Source organism: Pelodiscus sinensis, chromosome 5, assembly GCF_052426305.1.
Source record: "Pelodiscus sinensis isolate ZL-2025 chromosome 5, ASM5242630v1, whole genome shotgun sequence".
In the NCBI taxonomy this organism is placed as follows: Eukaryota; Metazoa; Chordata; order Testudines; family Trionychidae; genus Pelodiscus; species Pelodiscus sinensis.
Genome location: NC_143056.1, coordinates 127,270,956 through 127,289,844, shown reverse-complemented (window position 1 = coordinate 127,289,844; position 18,889 = coordinate 127,270,956). Strand labels below are relative to the sequence as shown.

General features: G+C 47.0%; 1 protein-coding gene and 1 pseudogene across 1 annotated transcript; both read right to left on the bottom strand.

Moving 5' to 3' along the window:
- Positions 1–323: 323 nt before the first annotated feature.
- On the bottom strand, positions 324–15,095 carry LOC142829267 (mas-related G protein-coupled receptor member H-like). Its single transcript, XM_075928502.2, has 3 exons — positions 14,840–15,095; positions 9,350–9,419; positions 324–4,241 (listed from the first exon to the last, which is right to left on the bottom strand). Exon 3 carries the CDS (start codon positions 4,186–4,188, stop codon positions 3,226–3,228), a length of 963 nt encoding a protein of 320 aa, XP_075784617.2. The 5' UTR covers positions 4,189–4,241; positions 9,350–9,419; positions 14,840–15,095; the 3' UTR covers positions 324–3,225.
- On the bottom strand, positions 13,664–15,478 carry LOC142829320 (proto-oncogene Mas-like; annotated as a pseudogene).
- Between the last annotated feature and the right edge of the window lie 3,411 nt (positions 15,479–18,889).

The following is an 18,889-nucleotide window of genomic DNA, read 5'->3' as shown; positions in this document are numbered from 1 at the left end:
ACCCACCATTCTCTGCCCAGGCATGGCCAAGAGTCCCTCCCCTGTCTGTTCCTTCCTAATCTATCTGTCCATTTCTCTCTCTGTGCAAGCTGGTCCCCGTTCATCAGCCTCTGTCCATGGCTCTTTCATCCCTCCTGGGCAATAACGCTGGCTATTTCTCACTCCCATTCATTGGCCACATCCCTTGGCATTGGATTGAACTGGCAGTGCCTTCTGACTCTGTGGTCCTATGTGGCTGGGATGATCTGTGAACACAGTGTCCGACTCTTTTGACATTATGCGTATAAGAAGTACACGGCATCTTTACATGGGGTAAAGGCAAAACGCTGCATTTATTGAACATACAATGGTAAAGCAGGTTTTTTTTCCTGTCATGAGGAGTTTATTTTGATGAAGAGGTCTTTCTGCAGACACATTACATATGCATTTTGTTTCTATTAGAGCAGGACTACTCAACTTTGTACGCGTTGGGGGCCACAGTGATACAGTACATGTCAAAGACCTCAACTTAAGTGCAGTTGCATATACTTCCATATCTATATTCAAATATATGGAACTAGCTTCTTTCACTTTGAAGCGCATGAATACAAAGATTAAGGCAAGACTACACAATACACAGGCCCCCATTTAATTCAGTTCAGCTGTTATTAATAAAATGCAAAATTTACTGATTTCCACCCACAGGACAGCACTTTTAATGCGTAATGACGGTCCCGGAATGTAACTACTAAAAATAATATTAATAACTTTTTTGTTTTGGCTCTCACCCACAGGCCCTATATGAAGCCCTGTGTAAGCCCAAACCACACTGCCACAGGCCATATGTTGAGTCGCCCTGTATTAGATCTTCTGAATCTGAAATGTTACCAAATTCTGACAAAATTGCTTCATCTGAATACAGCAAAAATCGGCTGTGTGTTCTCTCCCTTATTTTCTTCATATTATCATTCCAAAGGGCTTGATGGACACAGGGCAGTGGAAAGGGGATTCAGAAGTCATCAGACAATTTATTAGAGGCTGGGTTTTACAAGGTTATTTGTCTAGTCTGGCAGTATGAGCACTAGTTGAACTCAAGGCGGATGGGCTTGCGCTAGCCTTGCGGGAGGGACAACTGGACCCAGGGTTCAACTGATTATGGGAGGCAGATAATTAAAAACAGAGTGAATGGAAGTGGGTCAAAGCTTTAAAACAAGGGAATGGAATGGGGACACGGAGCAGAGAACCCCAGAAAGCACTCACTGCCCCTTGAAGCTCCCATGGAGCTGTTGGATGCCGCAGAGAAGAACTTTGCCTACATTCATGAGGGAGGAACGGAAACTGGCACCTGTTGCAGAGACCTTCCTCGGCCAGCATCCTACTCCTGGTATTGTATTTAGCGACTTTCACCAGGGCCAGGAGGAGGTTGACAAAGAGGTCTCACGACTTTGTGGGGCCACAGATGTGGTGTACATCAATAAAGAGGAGGGGGGAACAGTGCAGCCAGAACCTCAGCAATCGGTTTTGGAGACACCGGAAAAGGGGCTGTAACCTGGTGCATTTAAGAAAGGCAGGTGCCAGATTTTCCCTCATGCCACAAAAGAGGCAGGTGTCGGGACGGGGATGAACTGCACCAGGTACATATCTGTCAAGGCTCCATACAGGAGCCACTAACTGATGTGCCCAATGGGCTGTGTGATGAAGGTGGAGAAAACTCTGGCCCATCAGGGTTCTCCACCCTCAATAGGCCTTAGTCAATATCTACTTTAGAAGTAAAAACAAAATAATAACCATAAAAGTCTAAATAATTTCTACATAATAACCATAAGATTCTATATCTATTTCTACGTAAAAATAATTCAACAGAGTATACATCATAAAACAGTGAAGCAAACACACACACGGGCTTTGCAAAGGGGTTTCAAACCAATCCCTCTTTGCTGTAGGGAGTGTACACACTATATAAATCTCTTCTCTGAAATAAACACCAAGCCCGTTTCCCTGATGGTGCATGCATGGGGTACAGCTCAGAGTCCCTTAGCGAGTCCCAGGTACCCAGTCTGCACATGGCTTCTCTTCTGAATCAGGCCACCTCGTTCTCTTGCCCCTTCGCTCAGTGCTCTCCTCTCTCTGTCTCTCCAATAGCCAGTGACAGGCTGCCATGATCATGAGAGATGGCCAGCAGCCTGGGGACTAAGGCGTTCACTATACCTAAGCCAGGTAGAATCAGCCAATAAAACTGCAGATAAGGATTTCAAACTGGGACAGAGGATTTTTTGGAGGTTTTCCTCCTTTGTCCCTGGGCAGTTTCTCTCCAGCTACTGCAGGGGACAGACAAAATGACTCTTCACTATCTGTAAGTAGGGTAAAGTTTAGGTTTTATTGTTTTATGGTTTGGGAATGGGACCCTGATGTCTGTCCATCTAAAAATGGGTTTTCCTCTCCTTTGTAACTAAGCTCTTGGCCCATGGTGGGGCTCCCCCATGCGTATATTAATTGGTGACTTTTCCATCTAGACATTATGTTTGTAACAGAGACATAGTGATGATAATAAAAGTTCTTTCTCTTTTTTTATTAACCTGGTATTGGTTAATTTTTGTGTTCTGGCTTTACTTTTAGGGCTAAGATTTCCCAAGTGGTCTCTCCCTGGTTTCCTTATTATTACATGGGTGGTGACAGCAGATTTTTTTATCCCCAAATCCTAGGTTTTTAAGATTGTGGGGGAAGTTTTATACCAAAGCCTGGAAAGATAAGCCGTTCGGGTACTTTTGCGGGCCCAACTTCTGCATTTATTGTGCTAGAGTGAGGGAAAAGGCTTGACACAGGACTTCCCTTACACCCTGACAGTGCTGGTAGATGGATTGAAATCTGACTGGTCGTGGATTAGTTTGTATTCTTGCCATTGGCATGAAGAGGAGTGATTCAAATCTCCGTTGGCATCAGCTCAAGCCCAAATACACATGTGAGTCTTTAAGGTGTTAAGACTCCCCGTTGTTTGTGCAGACAGAGGCTAACACAGCGACCCCTCTAAGACTTGCTCCCACTCAAGTCATATGGACTTTCCAAACTGATTCCAGTGGGAATCAGATCAAGCCACGGGAGAACTATTGGTGGCTGACAGCAGAAATGAGCCCTGGGATCCACACTAGGGCAGGGGTGGGGAAGAATTAGGAAGGTCCTTTCCCTTTCTGGGATGTAGGGAAATCTCCATGCCCAGAAAGGGTCTCCCAGGCTGGCTGCTGAAGGGATTTAAACAGCCGTCTCCATTGTGTCTCTGCTGGGGTCGTTTCTGTCTTCTCTGGAATCTGCCTGCTCTTCAAAAACCCTCTGGAGTGCGAGTTTGAGAGAGCCACAGTGTCGCCACTTCCTGTAGCTCCCGACTAGAAAGTAGATGACTGGGTTGATGCTGCTGCTTGCGCAGGCCAGCACCTCAAATAACCAGTTGTCCAGAAATATACCATGGGAAGGGAGGAAAAACACAACACTCTGAGGAAGAGTGAAGAGGAGGAAGAAGAGGACGGTGAGCAGGATGACAACATAGAGCTTGCCGGGCGGGCGCCGCTGGGAGCTCCAACGCACCTTCATGGACAGGATCAGACTGGACAGAACCATGACGGGGGAGAATATCAGGATATTCAGAACAAAGACGAATAGCAGGGAAGTGAAACAGCTTTTCTGTGTGAGACCTAAACAAACAACAGCAGCGGAACAGCAGAGCAAGAAGGAGAAAGCCCAGAGCAGGGCAGACACGATGGTAGACAAGTGCTGTGGCCTGTGGCATCGATACCAGATGGGGTAGAGGACGGACATGCACCTGTGGATGCTGATGGCCGTCAGGAGGTACAGGCTGGTGTTGTACGTCCAGAACCACAGCACTGTAAAGATAATGATTACCTCTGCTCCGGTACTGTCACAATACCGATCTCCCACCATTTTAGCTGCAGGGACAGTTGAGCAAAGGAGGAAGCCGAAGTCAGCGACGGCCAGGTTGAGGATGTAGACGGTGAAGGGGTTTCTCTTCATGCGGAAGCCGAGGAACCAGATGACGATCCCGTTCCCCACCAGCCCCAACAGGCAGATGAGCAGGGGAATACTCCCGATGATCTCGTCAAGGGCATGAAGCTTTGCGCATCCAGTGTGGTTATCTGTATGTGTATGATCCCTGCCAAAAGATGTTGCTGGCAGGGTCTCTGTGCTCAGCTCGGCCATCATGGAACCGCTGCTGCGGGATGCCGGTGTCCCCACTGCCCCTCTCTCTCACACTCCTGGTGGCAGAGAGCAGATGGGAGAATAAGCTACTGACCCCACCCCCAGTGCTGTGTTATCACTGCTCGTTCTAGCCCCTCCCCAGCCTCCTGCCCAGGACCACCTGATCCAGTGGCTTTGGGAGATGCTGGGGATGGAGACACGGAGGAAGGCCCAAGGGTTGAGGAGCATCCTGGACTCACAGGAAGTGGCAAAGACAGAATTAAACCCAGGGAGAGAGCTGGACAGACAGACAAGCTAGAGAGACAGAAATGTGACAGAGTGTTGGCTGGCCATGGATGCTCAGGAAGCAGCATGCGGGGGTGGGGGAGGGAGAGACGATAGTGAGAGAGAAAGAGAATAATCCTGTCTAATCTATCAGTGGTGGCAATGATCAGTGAATCCTTCCAGCCATCCCTCACCTGCCTTCCTCCCCGGGGCCCAAACTGCATGTTCACAGGAGCCGGGCTGGGCTGGATCCACTTCAGAATCTCAGTGTCTCATGGTCACTCACTGCAGTTCCCCAGGGAGGATCTTCTTGGGCACGTTTTCCAAGCATTCATCTGTTACCCAGGTGCAGAGGATGTCCCTGCCAGTTCCTGTTCAACTTCTGCACCCAGCGCCTGCAAGTGTGGCAGAGAACTGTCTTGCCTACACTGGCCAGGGAACAAAGGGGTAGACAGAGCTGACACCGGGCTGTGGCCTGGGGCGTGGGGAATGGGTCAGTCTCTGCTCTGTTAGGATGAGAGAAGGGGCTCAGAGCAAAAAGGGGGAGAAGGGCCCGGGACCCCTTCTCCCTGAGAGGAACAATACTGCCTGCTCTTGGTCTCTGTGTTCACATAAGTTCTATGCTACGCTGTGTCCCTGTCAACGAATAAACCTTCTGTTCTACCTGCTGGCTGTGGATGAGGGTGCAAGGCCCGGTGACCCCCCCCCTCCCCCCACACACACACACTCCGTGACAACATGCCTCTAGGTTCCATCCCGGACATATCACCCGACCGATTGTTTACAGCCAGGCCTTAAGATACAACCGGATTTTCTAGAACCCCACAGACAGAGAAAAACACCTACAGGATCTCTCCCAGGCATTCTTAAACCGTAAATAGCCACCTGGGGGAAGTGAAAACACTGCACTCAGTGAGGTCTCATGAGCTCGGGGTGGTCTGATAACATCAAGGGACAGGACTCTGCACATTGGTCCTGCTCCCCTAAATCAGGAGGAAGTGGCTGGTCCAAGATTAAATCAGATGAGATTGATGTTGTAGGAAGCTGTTATGGGGCAGGGTCAAATATGTCCATAGTTTATTTATGTTGATAAATTAGGTGTTTGTTCTTTGATTCTGCAGTGTAGGGAAATCTCCATCCCAGAGCAGAGTCTCCCAGGCTGAGCTCTGTAGGAATTTAATTGATCATTGGGTTGGCCCTGGGGTTTCTGCCTGCTCTGTGAGATCCACCCTCCCTTCAAAGCCACTCCGCAGTGTGACCTTGAAGGATCCCTTCACATCCCACTTCTGCAGCTCTCAACTAAAAAGTAAAGAACCAGCATCATGCTGCTGTTCACAGAGATCTCCATGCGCCGCCGTATCTCACTGCAATTCTCCATAGTGTAGCTAAGAAGGAAGGTTTGGACACGGGGAAACAGCAAAGAGGAGGCCGAAGGGGACAGTGAAGAGAATAAAGGTGTAGAGTCTTCCTGTCCTACATCCCTGGGAACCCTGATGGATGGAATCTGACAAGATTGAACCATGAAAGGAGCAAAAGCCTGGGCATTCAATGCACACGTGTTGGAGCATCGTAATACTTCCACCTCCTTCCCCCGCCGTTTCCAGCATCATAAACAAATGCCGCTGGTCCAGTGAGTAAGATGGAGAGAGCCCCGCGCAGGGAGACTCAGTGTAGTGCCAAGTGAAGTTGGTCCAGCAAAAAATATGACTTTTACACCCGCAAAAAAATGGACCTGATGAAAACGGTGATGTTCACTTCGGTTGCTGCAGCAGTCATGCTACGGAAAAACGAGGGTGTTGCCACACAACTCAAGCAGCGCACCCCACATTTAACAGCACTACACTGCGTGGCCCATTGAGACGACCTGGGTTTAGTTGATGCGTGGAATCAAGGACCAACGAAGAAGACAATAGAGACACTTTTGAAGACCCTTTGTAAGGACTTTTGCAGCTCCTCAGTCCGAAGAGGACAATTTCAGTAACCGAAAATGAGACTGTATCATTTAAACCTCCAAATGAAGTAAAGTGGCTATTTAGACATTTTGCTGTAAGTGCTTTGAGGTGTAATTATGAGACTCTTCTTACGTATTTTGAATGGGAAATCTCAGAAAATAATGGCCTATTAGCTACGTACAGCCTGAATAAAGTTTCTGACACCAATTACCATTTCACGGTTGCTGTATTAAATGTCTTACATGAATTAGGAGAACTGACCAAATGCTTTCAGAAGAGCTCTTTAACAATGGCAGCTGTACAGTTAGCAAGGGCCTGGATCCACTAGATGAGAGGGCCGTACCTTGGAGAAAGAGGCTCTTAGAGTTGATGCTCTCCAACCTCTTTAACCATAAAATCGTGTTTTCGATAAAAGTGCATTTTGAGATCTACCTCAAACTGAAACAGCCCTAAAGCTCGTCCTTCGTGCCCCTTGTCAAATGACTCCCCCTGCTCTCTTAAGGTATGTCTACACTACCCTCCTAGTTCGAACTAGGAGGGTAATGTAGGCATACCGCACTTGCAAATGAAGCCCCGGATTTGAATTTCCCGGGCTTCATTTGCATAAACTGGGCGCCGCCATTTTTAAATCCCTGCTCGTTCGAACCCCGTGCCACGCGGCTACACGCGGCACGAACTACGTAGTTCGGACTAGGCTTCCTATTCCGAACTACCGTTACTCCTCGTGGAATGAGGAGTAACGGTAGTTCGGACTAGGAAGCCTAGTCCGAACTACCTAGTTCGTGCCGCGTGTAGCCGCGTGGCACGGGGTTCGAACTAGCAGGGATTTAAAAATGGCGGCGCCCAGTTTATGCAAATGAAGCCCGGGAAATTCAAATCCCGGGCTTCATTTGCAAGTGCAGTATGCCTACATTACCCCGCTAGTTCCAACTAGCGGGGTAGTGTAGACATACCCTCAGTCCCTCTTCCTCCCCCATCTTCACTCACTTTTACCAGGCTGAGGTAGGGGGTTGGGGTGTAGGCTCTGGTCTTGGGCCAAGGGCATTGGAGTGTAGCAGAGGCTCCATGTGTTGCCCAGGGTGTGGGTTTTGGGTCCAGGAGGATTTTTAGGGCATAAGCTCAGGGAATGAGTTTGGGTGCAGGGGGATTCTTGCCTGGGGCAGGAGGTTGGGTGCAGGAGGAGGTTCGGGGCCGGGACAGGCCCAGGCTTTGGCTGGGCATCATTCAGCTGAAATGGCTTCCAGGTGACGGAGTAGTGGGGCTAAGGCAGGCTTACTTCTGCCCTGGCCCTGCCCCACTCCTGACAGCAGCTGGCATGTACAGCAATGGCTCCATGTGCTGCCCCTCATCTACAGGCACTCAGCCCACAGCTTCTACTGGCCATGTTTCCCTGTTACTCATCAATGGAAACTGCAGGAGCAGTGTCTGCAGGCAAGGACAGCCTGTGGAGACCCCCTGCTCTGCCTTTTTCACGGGCTGCAGGGACATGCCAGCCACTTCCAGGAGCAGCAGTTAGCACAGGGATAATTACTCAGCCACGACAGGTGAGGCTTGTTAGAACTCACAACTCAACAGATTCAATTTAAGCATAAGAGAGAGATGAAAGTTACGTAATGCACAGACCTGACAAAAATAAAAAATAATCCCCTTTGTAAGCAGTACAAGAAGTAACAACCCTCCCCCCCATCGTGTGTCTTAAGTCGGGAGATGAGACAGAAGGACAGTTAGTGTTTGTGAGAGTGACAGAGACACACTCGGTGTGTGAGTGACAGAGATTTGCATTTCCAAGCTCCCACCATCCTCTTCTCTGTGTGTAGGGATGGGTGACAGGAGTGGGGGGAGGAGGGACACCCTGATATCAGCACACCCCCTTCTCCCTCCAACATCCTGCACAGCCAGCTGGAAGCTCCCGGGGAGGGAGAGGGCAGCTCCAAGACAAAGGGCAGGAGTAGCAGACAGTGGGGGAAGGGGCAACTGAAGTGCCAGTGGTTGAGAGCTTCCTGCCAAAACTGGTCAGGATCCCCAGTCAGGGTCTCCAAGATCTACCAGTAGATCCCGATCTGCTAGTTGGTGACCACTGCCTTAGAGCAACATTATGAAAAACATAACTGCGTCAAGCGCAGCAGATGGACAATTCCACAGGGAACCTATTCTATGGGTACGTCTAGACTACAGGCTTTTGTCGACAGAAGTTTTGTCGACAGATACTGTCGACAAAGCTTCTGTCGACAAAGAGCATCTAGACTACATTCAGTTCTGTCGACAAAGCAAGCTGCTTTGTCGACAAAACCCTGTAGTCTAGACACAACCCTACATGCAATAACACCTTCTGTCGACAGAACTCTGTCGACAGAAGGTGTTATGCCTTGTAAAATGAGGTTTACCAGCATCGACAAAACTGCTGAGTTCTGTCGACGTTATGTCGACAGAACTCAGTGGTAGTGTAGACGCAGGTATAGTTTTGTCGACAAAAGTCCACTTTTGTCGACAAAACTCTGTAGTCTAGACACACCCTAAGTTTCATCTCCCTGCTGCGAGATCATCTGAATAAGAGGTTTGCAGAGAATGAATTAAACAAATGGGCACCTTTTGACTTTGCCTCACTTTCATCACATCAAATCAGGTGTGAATTTGGCACTGGAAAGATTAGCAAGCTAGTTGACAAATACAGAAAAATGTTGGACCTGAGTCAAGTGAGGTCATCTGCCCAAAAGACTATGGAGGAGGAGAAGAAGTTCATTGGAAACCAATACAAGGTTTACAGATACATAATTGCAGAGAAACATGAAGCAGAGATGATGAGGAAGTTGTAGGAAATGGCGACTTTCATTCTACAGAATTCAGACCACTGCATTGTGGTGTCCCAATGGGTGGACAGATGTGCAACATGTCAAGCTTCCAGTGCTGATTGTGAGTGTGGCTTTCAAAGCAGATAGAAAGCAGATCACCTGTATATGCTAACGAGGATCAAATTTCACACGTCCAGAGATGGAAAACTGTATTTACACACAGGAAGACCTGTAAAGGCAGAAGAGAAAAGATTCATCATTCTGACCAGCAGCAATTAATGGCCCCATCATCTAGCCTGGTAGTGCCAACTACTGGCTGTAGGTCTCATTCCAGTAACTGTGATTAGTGGTGTCCTAAATAAATAAAATAAAATATATGAAGTAATTTCTCACAGCCAAACAAAATGTTTCAATATGTTTTACAAGTCACAACACAAAAGAAACTATTGATACACTTTTAAACATATACAGATGTTAATGGTTTTTTTCCATACATGGGCATAAACTGTAATAACTATTTCATTCCATGTGTCAGTATTAATGATAACAGATTTTGTCAAGAAAAAGGACAATTGTGGTTCATGCCTCAAAGAAACAGATACAAGTAAGATGCCAAATGCTTACTGAAATGTGCAGTATTAATTTTCTTTTTATTTGATTTCATAATAAATAAAATTCTCCACTTAAGAAGGTACAATCAGTTTCATACATACAGACTGGGATGTGACTCTCTAGAAAGGGGTATTGCAGAAAGAGATCTAGGGGTTATAGTGGGCCATAAGCTCAGTGTGAGTCAGCCGTGTGAGACTGTGGCCAAAAAAAACAAACATGATTCTGGGATGCATTAACAGGAGTGTTGTGATGAAGATAAGAGAAGTCATTCCTCTGCTCTACTAAGTGCTGATTAGCTCTCAATGGAAGTTTTGTGTCCAGTTCTGGGCATCACATTTCCTGGGAAGAGCATGAAAAATGATTAAAAGATCTAAAAAAACATGATTTAAGAAGGAAGGCTGAAAAAGTTGGGCTTGTTTATTTTAGACAAGAGAAGACTGAGAGGGGACACGATAGGTGTTTTCATGTATCTAAAAAGGTGTTACAAGGAGAAGGGAGAAAAATTGTTTTCCTTGATCTCTGATGTTAGGACAAAAAGGAATGGACTTAAATGGCAGCAAGGGAGGTTTAGGTTGGACATCAGGAAAAATTTCCTGCCTTTTAGGGTGGTTAAACACCTGAATAAATTGCCAAGGTAGGTTGTGGAATCTCCATCATTTGACATACGTAAGAACCGTTTAAATAAACATGTACAAGGGATGATCTAGAACAGTGTTTCTCAATGGTTTTTTATAAAGTACCCCCTTTATAAAAAAAATTATAGGTACCCCCAGTACCTACAGTTTTCAGACACACAACATGTTTTTCTACCATTGCAACACATTTCTTTAAACAACTTAATCATAGCAGGTCGGGTGATGAAATTTTAGGGTGTAAAAAGTAGAAATTCAATAAAGCGCTGTAAAACTTAAAACAAAAATTCAGTTAATTTGAAAAAAATGGCAGTTTAGACGTGGATCTGTCGAAAATAAAGCCTTTTTCGACAGATCTGATATTCCTCAAAAATGAGGTTTACGGAATCTGTCGAAAAAGACTTTCGACAGCTCTGCGTCTAGACTGCCTTTTTCTCCGAGAGTGGTGGCCATGTTTATGCTAATGAGCTGCAGGATATTTAAATCCATGTTTCATTAGCAATGTCCATGTGCCTAATCTACATCGAGAGAGAGAGAGAGAGAGAAAAGTGTAGTCCAGACACACCCTTAGTTTCTCATGTTGAAAGGAGGAAGCAAAAAGCCAGTCCATTCAGATCAAGGGCAGCTTCTCGCATGTCCTTTCAATTCCAAGTGATATTTCCCTTAGGAAATGTCACTGCCAAGTGAAATGCCCAAACTCTGTGGCTGTAAAATGTTCAACTCTTTTGACATCAGGCGTATGAGAAGCACACGGCATCTTTCTATGGGCAAAAGGCAAAACGCCGCATTTATTGACCATACAATGGTAAAACAGTTTTTTTCTTTCATCAGCATTTTATTTTGATGAAGAGGTCTTTCTGCAGACACATTTGATAGGCATTTTTTCTCTGTTAGATTTTCTCAATCTGAAATGTTACCAAAGACCGTCAGAATCTCCTCATCTGAATAAGGAAAAAATAGGCTGTATATTCTCATCTCATTATTTTCATCATATTATCAATATGAAGGGCTTGACTGACACAGGGCAGTGGAAAGGGGATTCAGAAGTCGGACAATTTATTTGAGGCTCAATTTTACAAGAAGAAATGACTTATTTGTTTAGTCAGGCTGGAGTAAGCACTATTTGAACTCAAGAGAGTGTGGGCGTCCACTTCTTAAGGCCTCTACCCCAGTTTTACTGGGGGGACAACTCCAGAGTTCAACTGATTACAGGGCACAAATAATGAAAAACAGGGTCAAGGGATGTGGGTCAAAGGTTTAAAATGAGGGAAGAGGCTGGGGACACCGAGCAGAGAACCCAGACAGTGCCCGTTGCCCCGCGCAGCTGTCCATGGAGCCGGTGGATGCTGCACGGAGGATCTTAACCTGCATTCGTGACACAAGGAAGGAGTAGAAATAGGCTCCAGTTGCAGAGTTCCCCCACATCCAGCGTCCTCCTTCTGGTGTTGTATTTAGCGACTTTCTCCAGGGCCAGGAGGAGGTTGATGAGGAGGTCTCGCGACTTTGTGGGGCCACGGGTGGGGTGCGCATAAACAAAGAGGTGAGGGGAACAGTGCAGCCAGAACCTCAGCAAGAGGTTCTGGAGGAGCCGGAAAAGGGGCTGCAACCCAGTGCATTCAAGAGAGACAGGTGCCTGATTTCCTCTTGCGCCACAGAAGGGGCGGGGTGCGAGACGGAGGTGAAATGTGCAAAGTACACGCCCGTGCTCATGGCTCTGTGGACGAGCCACCAGTTGATGTCCCCAGTGGGCTCTGGGATTAAATTAGGGTAAACACTAGCCCATCAGGGTTCCTCAACCTCAACAGCTCTTACATAATCTGGCCATATGGTATCGGGGCAGGACAGGAGGGTGAGGAAATGTAACGTATGGAGCACAAGCGTGTACAGATGGTCTCTGAGCACGGTTTGGAAACGGACCGGCTGCAGATGCAGGGGTCCATGGATGAGGAGGCCAGGGATCCTGGGGAACAGGGGCCCGAATAAAGATGGTGGGTCTGCGGGGAGGAAGGCGGGGCATTGCCTCTGGCAGATCTCGCTGCAGGAATTCAAGAGTGGGCTGTGACAAAACCATCACCACCTCTTGGAGCAAGCAATTATCATATGCTTACATAGACAGGCACGTGCACAATCTCTCCCTCCCTCCCTCCCTCCCTTCCTCCCCACTAATGATCTAGATAGCGTTCTGTTACCCACGTTAGCTTAGTGGCCAGGTAAGCTAAATGCAAGGGAGGAACCAGGTTTGCTGAGGGACGCTCCAGTCTGAGAATGGCAGTCCGAACCTGGCTGTTATGGGAAAGCCGTCCTTCTTTGATAAAGGTCCTTCTCCATCAGGATCAGTGGGTTTTGCATCGTCATGCTGTTTTCATTACAGATATTTGTTATCTCCAGTTGTTTCTCTTGCTTCTTCTTTGTTCTGCCACACTAACCAGGTTTCAATCACGAATATCTTGTCCCAGGTGAGAAATGCTCACGCTTTTCCTCAGTGTCTATCACCAATCTGCCCTCTTTTGATATGCAGGAACCTTTGATAGTAAACTGCATAAAACACACTAAGACATAAAATAACGAGTAGTCCAGTAACATCTTAGGGACCAACAATATAAATATGAGATTATGATTCCACATATAGATTATTTCTGGTTAGTCTCTAAGGTGCTACAGGACTGTGTGTTGTTTAAAGTTACAGACTAACAGGGCTTCCCCACTGACCATATTAAGACTTGGTACATGAAGACTTGAATGCTTAAAATGTCACTAAAAATAGGAAATAGGAATTTTTCTACTACACTGATGTTTCTGAAATGTTTGTTTTCTAGTCTTTGAGGAGGAAGAGAACTTCCCAGAAGTGCCCCAAGAATTCCCAGGAGTAAAATCCCCATTTGCTCTGCCTTGGGCCCCTTGCAAAAGGCTCTCAGTCAGGCCAGACTCCAGGAATAGCCACAGGCCAAGCTAAGTGACTGTGAGACCAGATTTATACATGTTGTCCCACCCAGCCCTGGCACAGCACCTCCCGCCTGGACACTCACCAGGCTGTTGGCGTTGGTTCCCACCACACCGGAACAGTGTGCTCTCAAGTGTCCCTCAGTGCAAGCAGCCTGCAGCATTTCCCTCACATGGGCCTCTCTGCTCCAGGCTTTCTGTGAGCCCTCCCCAGAAATGGGACCAGACGGCTGAGTAGTCCCTGCCCCAAAACCAGTGCTGAAACCCCCCCCCCCCCCAACTTCTCCATAGCTTAGACACACCATTCCCCAGACCTGCCAACCTGTGAGCAGACAAGGTTTTCCAGGCCACTCTTCAGGGGACTGCACAGTGAAGCAAATGCACACACGGGCTTTGCAAAAGGCTTTTCTGTGCTCTGGGCGTCTTTGCTTTCTCTGGAATCTCTCTGCTCTTCAAAAACCCTCTGAAGTGTGACCTTGACAGAGCTACAGAATCGCTGTTTCCCGTAGTTCCCAACTAGAAAGTAGATAAATGGGTTGATGCTGCTGCTTGCACCGGCCAGCACGTGAAATGTCTCACTGTGCTCAAATACGTTACAGTAGCAGATGAAGAAGTGGAGGCTCTGAGGGAGAGTGAAGAGGAGGAAGAAGAGGACGGTGAGCAGGATGACAGCATAGAGCTTGCCGGGCGGGCGCCGCTGGGAGCTCTGTCATACCTTGATGAACAGGGTCAGACTGGATAGAACCATGACAGGGGAAACTATCAGGACATGCAGAACACTGATGGGAAGGAGGGAAGTGATACAACTTTTCTCTAAGGGATCCAGGCAAAAAACAGCAACGAGACAGCAGAGCAGGCAGGAGAGAGCCCAGAGCAGGGCAGACAGAGTGGCAGACAAGTGCTTTGGCTGGTGGTAGCAGTGCCAGATGGGATAGAGGACGGACACGCACCTCTCGGTGCTGATGGCCGTCAGGAGGAACAGGCTGGCGCTATACGTCAAATGTAAAAAAAATCACTAGAATTAGGAAATGTATATCCCACAAGGTAAGCTACAAGAAGGGCAGCCGAGCAGAGGAGGTAGCCAGTGTCGGCGACGGCCAGGTTGAGGACGTAGACGGTGAAGGGGTTCCTCTTCATGAGGAAGCCCAGGAACCAGAGGACGATCCTGTTCCCCACCAGCCCCAACAGGCAGATGATCAGAGTGATGCTGCTGATGGTCACTGGAGAGACATGGGGAAAGGTTCAGGGGTGGGGAGCAGCCTGAATTGACAGCGAGTGATGGAGAGATAATTAAACCCAGGGGGAGAGCTGGACAGACAGACAAGGACAGAAAGACAGAAATGGGACAGAAACAGATGGTCAAGGAACAGCATGCTGGTTTGGTGGGGGAGAGGATAGTGAGAGAGAAAGAGAGAATAACCCTGTCTAATAAATGGGGGAAAAGAGCAGTGAATCCATCCCTCACCTGCCTTCCTCCCTGGGACCCAAACTGCGTGTTTTCAGGAGCCAGGCTGGGCTGGATCCACTTCAGAATCTCAGTGTCTCACGGTCACTAACTGCAATTCTCCGGAAAGGATCTTCTTGGGCACGTTTTCCAAGTAATCATCTGTTATCCAGCTATGGAAGATGTCCTTGCCAGTTCTGGTGCAGCTTCTGCACCCAGCGCCTGCAAGTGTTGGCAGAGAACTGTCTTGCCCACCCTGTAGGACGAGTTACATCAACCACGGCATCCAGAGGTCTGAAAATATTCATAGTGACAGGACTCTGCACATTGCTCCTCCTCCCCTTAATGTGAAGGCTGGCTGGCTCATGATCAAATCAGATAAGATTGATGTAGTAGAAAGCTGTTATGGTGCAAAGAAACATTGCATGGGGAAGGGTTAAACATTTCCTATATTGGTTGCTTTTTGTTGAGAAATCAGCTGTTCACAATCTTTCTTGTTTCTATTTCTTTTTGAAAAAATGTCCATTTGCCTTTTACTTTTGGATTTTTTTGTGAGAAAACTAATCACCCCTAATGGAAATATGTGAATAATAAACCACAGTGTTTTATTTTCTGTGGTGCTTCATAGGAGTTGTAGCTTGAGCTACCTGATGCTACCATTCTCTATGGGCCAGGCCAGCCTACAGAACTAAATCTCCCACTAGATGTAGGTGACTAGCATGACCAACTACCACCTCTCCCCAAGGGGAAAGATTGTGGTGCATTGTGGGAGTTGTAGTCTGGCCAAGGAGTCCAGTCTGCGGAGGAAGATGGGAACTAGAGGCTCTTGAACTCCCCACCTCCACAAGCAAGGATGGTGACATTTCAGAATTCAAATACTCTGGTTTTAGTTTTTCACTCGGTAGTTAACATTTTCCTTCGAAAAAAGAGTCAGGAACAATAGTTTATTCAAAATCTCTCTTCTTTAATCAGCTGCCATGTAGGATTCTATTGTATTATCTCAGAATTGAGGCCAATGAGAGACTCAGTAACTGCAAATTGCCTCTTCAGCAGCTTGATGGAAGCTCTGGCCCAACTGGATCAGGACTGGACAAGAGCAGTCAGTCCAGACGTAGACAGGGCATCCTCAGTGAAAGGCAAGAAAGCTGGAGCGGTGACAAAATTGAAGGCCAAATTGCAAACTATCAGCCATAAGCAACAGTTATTTTCCGAATTCCCCGTCTCTGCAGTAAAATGCAGAAACTCAGTCTTGTGATGGATAAGGTGGTTAGAATTGAACATTTTATATTCAAGTATCAGCTACCAGCTTTTGGAAGAATAGGATATTCATTATGGCCCATCGTATCTCACTGGAGTCATTGGCTAAGTCAGCGCACTGGCTGGAATGCCCAGCCCTCCTCTCCCGCCCTGTTTTTTTTAATATTTTGTGGGAAGAACCACAGGGGGTCAGAAAGGAAAAAGTGTTGCTGAATTACAGGATGATGAATGGCTTCACAAGGTGGATATTACACCGTGCTTCAACTCACTCAACACAAGAATGCAGGAGTGCGACCAAGCAGGGACAGAATTCTATGCTACCGTCCACTTTTTTTAACTTAAGCATCCACAGTGTAACGTGACACATTTTCCCCTGTCTTGAAATCACTACGTGACACCGTGTGATGAGGCCACAGAAAAGCATGTGAGCATAATTATTGAATTGAAACAAGAACAATTCTCTGATTCAGGAACCACAGAGGAACGTTTCCAATTTTCAGCGTGCTGTTTCCTTTCCCTGGGCATTGTGTATCAGAGCAGCTCCAAATGGAAGGTATACATGAATGTGTTGAGTGAGTTGAAGCACGGTGTAATATACACTTGAGAAGCTATTCATCACCGTGTAATTCAGTAACACCTTTTCCTTTGCTTTGAATGATGATGCAGAGGTTCAAGTTAAGAGAAGTCCCTTATCTGGGACCAGTAGTGGCAGTTACTAAAAATCTACACTAAATGTAGACAATTGCCAACATGGTTTGTTCTTAGCTATTTGTATTTTAATTACTTGTGTGAAAGGTGGCCTGTGCCAAGTGGCCACTGACTTCCTGAGGAAAATACAGAACATCAGGAATCTTCCTGAAAACCCCATCCTGGCTTCCATGGCTGCAGAAGCTTTTACACCAGAACATTCCACACGATGCTGGATTCCTGGCTGTCAGGAACACTGTCCCCCATGATGCCACTGCACACCTGGTGACTGAGCTCTGTGACTCTGTCCTCACCCACAACTCTTTCCAATTTGGAGACAACTTAAATCTTCTAGGGTATGTCTACACTACCCCGCTAGTTCGAACTAGCGGGGTAATGTAGGCATACCGCACTTGCAAATGAATCCCGGGATTTGAATTTCCCGGGCTTCATTTGCATAAGTGGGGCGCCGCCATTTTTAAAACCCCGCTCGTTCGAACCCCGTGCAGCGCGGCTACACGGGGCACGAACTACGTAGTTCGGACTAGGCTTCCTAGTTCGAACTACCGTTACTCCTCGTGGAATGAGGAGTAACGGTAGTTCGAACTAGGAAGCCTAGTTCGAACTACCTAGTTCACAGCCAGACCCTAAGATACAACCGGATTTACTAGAACCCCACAGACAGAGACAAACACCTACAGGATCTCTGTCAGGCATTCTAAAAACGTAAATAGCCACCCGGGGAAGTGAAAATACTGCCCTCAGTGAGGTCTTATGAGCACGGGGTGGTCTGATAACATCAAGGGACAGGGCTCTGCACATTCATCCTGGTCCCCTGGAAGAGGAGGAAGGCGCTGGTCCAAGATTAAATCAGATGAGATTGATGTTGTAGGAAGCTGTTATGGGGCAGGGTCAAATATGTCCATAGTTTATTTATGTTGCTAAATTAGGTGTTTGTTCTTTGATTCTGCAGTGTAGGGAAATCTCCGTCTCAGAGCAGAGTCTCCAAGGCTGATCACTGTAGGAATTTAATTGACCCTCTCCATTGGGTTGGCCCTGGGGTTTTCTGCCTGCTCTGTGAGATCCACCCTCCCTTCAAAGCCACTCTGGAGTATGACCTTGAAGGTTCCCTTCAAATCCTACTTCCTGCAGCTCTAAACTAAAAAGTAAAGAACCAGCTTCATGCTGCTGTTCGCAGAGACCTCCATGCGCCACCGTATCTCACTGCAATTCTCCATAGTGTAACTAAGGAGGAAAGTTTGGACACTTGGGGGAACAGCAAAGAGGAGGCCAAGGGAACAGTGAACAGAACAATGGTGCAGAGTGTTGCTGTCCGACATCCCTGGGAACTATGTCAGACCTTGATGGATGGAATCTAACAAGATAGAACCATGAGAGGAGCAAAAACCTAAGAATTCAACACACGAGTCGGAGCATCGTGATGTTTTCCCCCCTCCATATGCACCATCATAAACAAATGCCACTGGTCCAGTGAGCAACATGGAGATAGCCCAGAGCAGGGAGAGCTCGGTGTTGTGCAAGCGAAGTTGGTCCAGTAAAAAATATGACTTTTAAACCCAAAATAAACTGGACCTAATGAAAATGGTGACATTCACATCAGACGGTGCTGGAGTCACGCTAGGGAAAAACAAGGGTGTTGCCACACAACTCAAGCAGCGCATCCCACATTTAACAGCACAACACTGTGTGGCCCATTGAGACGACCTGGGTTTAGTTGATGCGTAGAAACAAGGGTCAATGAAGAAGACAATAGAGATACTTTTGAAGACCCTTTACAAGGTCTTTTGTAGATCCTCAGTCTGAAGAGGACAATCTCAGTCACAGAAAAGGAGACTGTATCATTTGAACCTCCAAAGGAAGTAAAGTGGCTATTTAGACATTTTGCTGTAAGTGCTTTGAGGTGTAATTATGAGACTCTTCCTACATATTTTGAATGGGAAATCTCAGAAAATAATGGCCTGTTAGCTACGTACAGCCTTAATAAAGTTTCTGACACCAATTACCATTTCACGGTTGCTGTATTAAATGTCTTACATGAATTAGCAGAACTGGCCAAATGCTTTCAGAAGAGCTCTTTAATAATGGCAGCTGTACAGTTAGCAAGGG

Excerpts from the sequence above, each read along its gene's own strand:
- LOC142829267 (XM_075928502.2), bottom strand. The coding sequence starts at position 4,188 with ATGATGGCCGAGCTGAGCACAGAGACCCTGCCAGCAACATCTTTTGGC.